The sequence below is a fragment of the Vigna unguiculata genome, chromosome 8, assembly GCF_004118075.2.
Source record: "Vigna unguiculata cultivar IT97K-499-35 chromosome 8, ASM411807v1, whole genome shotgun sequence".
NCBI classification, from domain to species: Eukaryota; Viridiplantae; Streptophyta; class Magnoliopsida; order Fabales; family Fabaceae; genus Vigna; species Vigna unguiculata.
In genome coordinates this window covers 18,488,872-18,494,738 of record NC_040286.1, presented here as the reverse complement: position 1 = coordinate 18,494,738, position 5,867 = coordinate 18,488,872, and the positions used below count along the sequence as shown (strand labels likewise).

The 5,867-nt window shown below is 37.5% G+C and overlaps 1 protein-coding gene across 1 annotated transcript; it reads left to right on the top strand.

The window, feature by feature from the left end:
- Positions 1–1,523: 1,523 nt before the first annotated feature.
- On the top strand, positions 1,524–5,569 carry LOC114194560 (probable pectinesterase/pectinesterase inhibitor 61). The gene is made up of 3 exons (XM_028084882.1): positions 1,524–2,742; positions 3,228–3,364; positions 4,524–5,569. Exons 1-3 carry the CDS (start codon positions 1,736–1,738, stop codon positions 5,219–5,221), a joined length of 1,842 nt encoding a protein of 613 aa, XP_027940683.1. The 5' UTR covers positions 1,524–1,735; the 3' UTR covers positions 5,222–5,569.
- Positions 5,570–5,867: the final 298 nt, after the last annotated feature.

The following is a 5,867-nucleotide window of genomic DNA, read 5'->3' as shown; positions in this document are numbered from 1 at the left end:
TTATCCAAATTTAATTTAATTTTTTGTTAGTACTATTGAATTAATGTATCCATGGCAACACAAATAATGATAATATGGCATGGGTTAGTTGACAATAACCTTGTGATTTTGATTTAGTATCTCTTTTGTGTCCTTTTGGCCGATTCTAATAGCGTCCATGGTTGAGTTGACGTTAATATTTTGACTCTAACTCAATATATTTTTGTGGTGGGATGATACATTTGAATGATGTATAAGTTTTTGTATTTTTCAAATGAATACAAATTAATTGTAATTATCCAAGTAAACGAAAGATTAGACAAATAAAATTAAGTCTAGTAGCTTCAGTTTTTGGTGTGTTACAACATCCGCTTTTAACAGTTGTTCCCTTGTGTAACTGTTGTTATTTCTTCTTGAGTCTAACATTTAACCATCGTTAAAAAGTTTGATTTTATTACAAGTTTGTCATCGTATTTTCTTTAACAGCGAGACTTTCTAACTATCTTTATTTGAAGTTGTGCATTTTTCTTATAAAGTATATTAAGTGTTGAAAAGTTGTGTATAAAAACCATTTTCCTAAGCAACGAAGTTTCTGATAAAGTTGAAAAGATGGCGAAAAGTGGGAATGATAGCTTGTAAAAGTGAGAAGGCTAGAATAAGGAGAATTAGTGGCAACTTTTGGACATGATTAACAGTAGAAAGGAGAGGCAATAAACTACATTAGAAATCGGACACGACAATGAATGTTATTGGAGATTTAGCTTAATAGTTAAGAAATACATGCATGTCCCCATTTTCACCATGTCATAAAGATAAAGTAGTGCAGATTTCTTTCGGACCATATACTATATTACAAGATCAAATAAAAAAATTAAAATACTTTTTAAGAATAAACTGTCGTCGTGGTTCATTATCTAAGAAAACATTACTTTTTAGTCACCAAATTAATGATCAAAACACTCCATTGAACATTGAAGTCTTCTCATTTTAATCAATTATCCGTATTTCTATCTTCCATGGCTCATAAAATTTACCTGCATTCGTTTTCTAAATTATACGAACTAGACATTAGAGACATATTCGCTGTTTTAATAAGCAATCTTAGAGAATCTCCGTATGCCCATTGAGACTCAGAAACATTATAATAAACTAAGTTAATTTAGCAGGTAAAAAATCTATTCGAGAAAATCCAATAATACATATAAAGAATTAAGATTGAAGATGAAATTTACTATTCATTGAATATACACACATCATTGTAAGTTGACTTGAACACTAGCACTTTTTAGATCTACTCTTCTACGTACAAATACAAACAGGTGTGAAAAACATAGGAGAAGTTACATCAATCCCACGTGATAAGTGATAAATTAACACAACAATCACTTTCTAACATGTTATAATTCAATTACTGACACGACTGGTTTACTATTGGAACAATTCCACGTCAGCAGAAAGCACCAAGAAGCATAGAACAATAATATAGAATAAGAACGAGGAAGGCAAGAGGTAGGGAAAAAGGCAAAGAAAGCTCTATCTATACTATCCATTCACATCCAGTGGACAACGCTGGAAGTAGCAGCCAGCTAATTCCTAAGACGTAGACTTCACACCAACCTTCCAATTTTTACATTAACACTGAAACACTCACTCCAACTTTACAGCACCGCCTTTTATAAAAGCCGCACCCTCCCACTTCAACAAAAAACCACTAACTGATTCATTCATACTTTCCACACCCAACTTCACAAACCCAATGGAATATGGCAGATTGGGGCCCAACGACCCAGGTGGCTCCTCACGCCGCTCCACCACTCCTCTTACCAAACTACCCCCTTCTTCGTCTTCCGCAACCACCAAAAGAAAACTCATCATTCTCTCGATTCTCGCAACCGTCTTAATCGTCGCCGCTGCCATCACCGCCGTCCTCGTCACCGTGGTCCGCTCCCGCGCCTCCGGTAACCAAAACGGACCCAACCTATCCCGCAAGCCTACTCAGGCAATATCCCGAACCTGCAGCAAGACACGTTTCCCAACCTTATGCATCAACTCTCTCATTGACTTCCCCGGCTCAACCACTGCCTCGGAGCAAGACCTCGTCCACATCTCATTCAACATGACCCTCCGCCACGTCAGCAGAGCGTTCTTCGCCTCCTCCGGCCTCTCCTTCGCTGCCACCGAACCCAAAGTTCGGGCGGCGTACGACGATTGCCTCGAGTTATTGGAGGAGTCGATGGACTCTCTTTCCCGATCCCTCGACTACATCCTCTCGCCTTCCGCTATATCCGACAGCGGCGGGTTGAGACCCGGCTCTGATGGATCTACCGACGATGTGATAACGTGGCTCAGCGCCGCCCTCACTAATCATGACACGTGTGCGGAGGGCTTCGAGGACTCGAGCGGGAGCTTGAAGGACCAGATGGTTAATAACTTGAAGGACTTGTCTGAACTCGTGAGCAATTGTCTCGCGATATTCTCTGCGAGTGGAAGTGGCGATTTCTCGGGGGTGCCTATTCAGAATAAGAGACGATTAATGGAAGAAGAAGATGGTGAAGCTAATGTTAACGATGATATATTGGGGAAATTCCCGAGATGGTTGAATAAACGTGATAGAAGATTATTGAGTTTGCCCACGTCAGCAATTCAAGCAGATATAGTGGTGTCTAAGAACGGTGACGGAACAGTGAAGACAATTGCGGAGGCCATTAAGAAAGCGCCGGAACACAGCAGTCGCCGGTTCATCATTTACGTGAGGGCAGGAAGGTAATTAAACAAATATCATCTGAATATTTATTTATTGTTGAATGCGAATAATATGCCCGCTTTCTATCTTTCAGAAAAGTATACACTTTTCGAGATAACGAACATTGCACTTTTTTAATTATTTTCTTGTTTTTATTTAACTGTTTTCATTATTGAATGCGATATATGTACTGAATGAAAGGCAACATGGTCGGTCACGAGCTACTATTCTTTGAAAAACACTTTTCTGCATGCACTCCTCATAATTGAATAATGCGGAGGTATCATTATAATTTCTAACAATGTTTACGCCTCGATTTCCGGTAATTTAGGTTGATGTTAAATCAAATTTGTTGACTTGAAGAGGAAACATATTCAATTAATTGCTGGTGAATTGTTATATAGTGATAAGCTGGTTTTGCTTAATTGTGTTTTATGATTGCAATGGATAGAAGAAGTATGGCATGTGTAGGGTGACTTTAATTTGGATATGATGGAATTTTCAGGTATGAGGAGAATAATTTAAAGGTGGGCAGAAAGAAAACGAATGTGATGTTCATAGGAGATGGGAAGGGCAAAACTGTCATTACAGGGAAAAAGAATGTGATAGATGGCATGACCACATTCCACACTGCATCCTTCGGTACATTCCTCCTTCATCGTTGCTTGTTGATTATGTTAATGCTTTTTCTGTCCAACTATACAAATTTCTTATCTTTTTGTACTGTGAGAAAAGTATGGGTAGAAAAATGTGAACCATTGACATGCATGATAATTGAACACTACAAACTTGCACGTGGCCCATGTCGTCCTAGTTGTTAATGTTTATATTCGTAGCTGTCTAGTTGCATGTCTTTTCCACGTCCAAGATAAAATCCGGTTGGACAATCTTACCCCCACCGATACCATTTCTTTATCTTTATGATCAAAGTTAACTCTTCTCGATAATGACGAGCTTATTAGCATGAATTTTTAACAAAATAAAAAATGAAATTATATTCTTGTAAATTATAATTAAATCACGTACATTTCAAAAGAAATATATTAGAGAACTTATTAATTAATTTGAAAAAAAAATATATTTTTTTGTTAAACTCACTGTAGAATATATTATTTTTTCAAATAAACCTTGATACGTGTCTCTTAATACTTTTAGAAAAAGAAAAAGAAAAAAAGTAACATTTGATCGCGAGTATATGCATCTTTATAGTGCGTGCATCGTTGTGTAGTAAATCCGTTTTCGTACGCTCTTTTGAAGTCAAAACTAAATTTTTTATTTTATTGCTGAATTTCTTTCAAAAAGTGAAAAGTACTTGCAGAATCCAACCACCAAAATCTTGGTGGAAATGTTTTTATTGATGGAAGGTAACTACAGTTCATGCCTCACCAAATTAACATTATTAATGTTTGAAAAATCCAAGTAAAGTGGTAGTTGGTTGTTGGAGTTTAAAGAAACCTGGCTCAACTAGAAAGCATTGCATAAACCTTACGCATTATATCGCCCTTGTCAAACCAAATGATTATTCATTTCTTAAATTTTGATTGTACAGCATTTCATTATCACAATTACTAGTACTAACATATCCAAAATTGAATTATTGGTTGTTGGCTAGTCTTGCAATGCGAGACAAAATTATCAATCGGAACATGTGATTATGTCCCAAATTAAATTAAATTAGTAATATATAATGTAATAACTTTTCAATTTTTGTTTTCTACTTATGAATGAAAATGGATGTAATGCCTTTCCAGATTATTCCATTCAGTAGTACATGTTCCTAATTGACTGTGAATTATTGCAGCTGCTAGTGGTGCTGGATTCATGGCACGTGATATCACGTTCGAGAACTATGCCGGACCGGTGAAGCACCAAGCGGTGGCGCTCCGCGTTGGAGCCGACCACGCGGTGGTGTACCGGTGCAACATTCAGGGGTACCAAGACTCACTCTATGTCCATTCTAATCGTCAATTTTTTCGTGAATGTGACATTTACGGTACTGTAGACTTCATATTTGGCAATGCTGCGGTCGTTTTCCAGAAATGTAATATTTATGCCCGTAAGCCCATGGCCCAACAGAAGAACACCATTACAGCCCAGAATAGAAAAGACCCAAATCAGAATACGGGCATATCCATGCACAATTGTCGGATCCTACCTGCTTCGGATCTTGTGCCCGTTAAGGGCAGCTTTCCCACCTATTTGGGCCGTCCATGGAAGCAGTTCTCTAGAACAGTGTTCATGTTATCCTACATGGGTGACCACATACATCCCCGTGGATGGTTGGAATGGAATGGAGACTTCGCTTTGGACACATTGTATTATGGTGAGTACATGAATTATGGTCCGGGTGCAGCTGTGGGCCAACGGGTCAAATGGCCTGGGTACCGGGTCATTACCTCTTCTGTGGAGGCAAATAGGTTCACGGTGGCCCAGTTTATATCCGGGTCAGCCTGGTTACCATCCACTGGAGTGGCTTTTGCGGCCGGCTTATCCGCATGAATTACACTGCAACGTATACACAGATGAAAATTTCAACGAACCCTCTAACACGTATTCAATTCTTACGAACTATAAAGAAAATTTCAACAACGTCTATAGCCATTTAAGAAATGGGAAATGGCTCATTTTTTTTTTACCAAAATATAGTATTTTGGTCCTAATCTTTTATATCAACATGATGTTAGTAATAAATTAATGCAAATAAAACAAGGCTTTTACATGGCAATTTATGTAATTTTTATTTCGTACTGCCGCAAAATCAAACATGTTATATATTGATGAGTCAAGAAATGTTAGTGTCATTGTCATTGTATTGATATAATTAAATGAGAAAGGAAGGGTATCATTACAGATTCTGCATTGTTCCACTTGGCATAATCACATCACTAAGCACGTTATTCTCCATCTCCACCTCCACTGTGACTAGGGACAATCAGAAACGGAAGCAGAAATAGTTCCAAGACAAACCATTTAGAGGAATAAGGACGAGGAAGTACCGGAAGTACACTGACACACAACACAATGATAATAATATTTTAACTCATTATTAACCCACTACTCTAATCCTTCTTAGATTATCATATCACATTACTAAAAAAATCAAAATAGATAATTTAAGGTTGATTGAAACGGTGGATTTAAAATA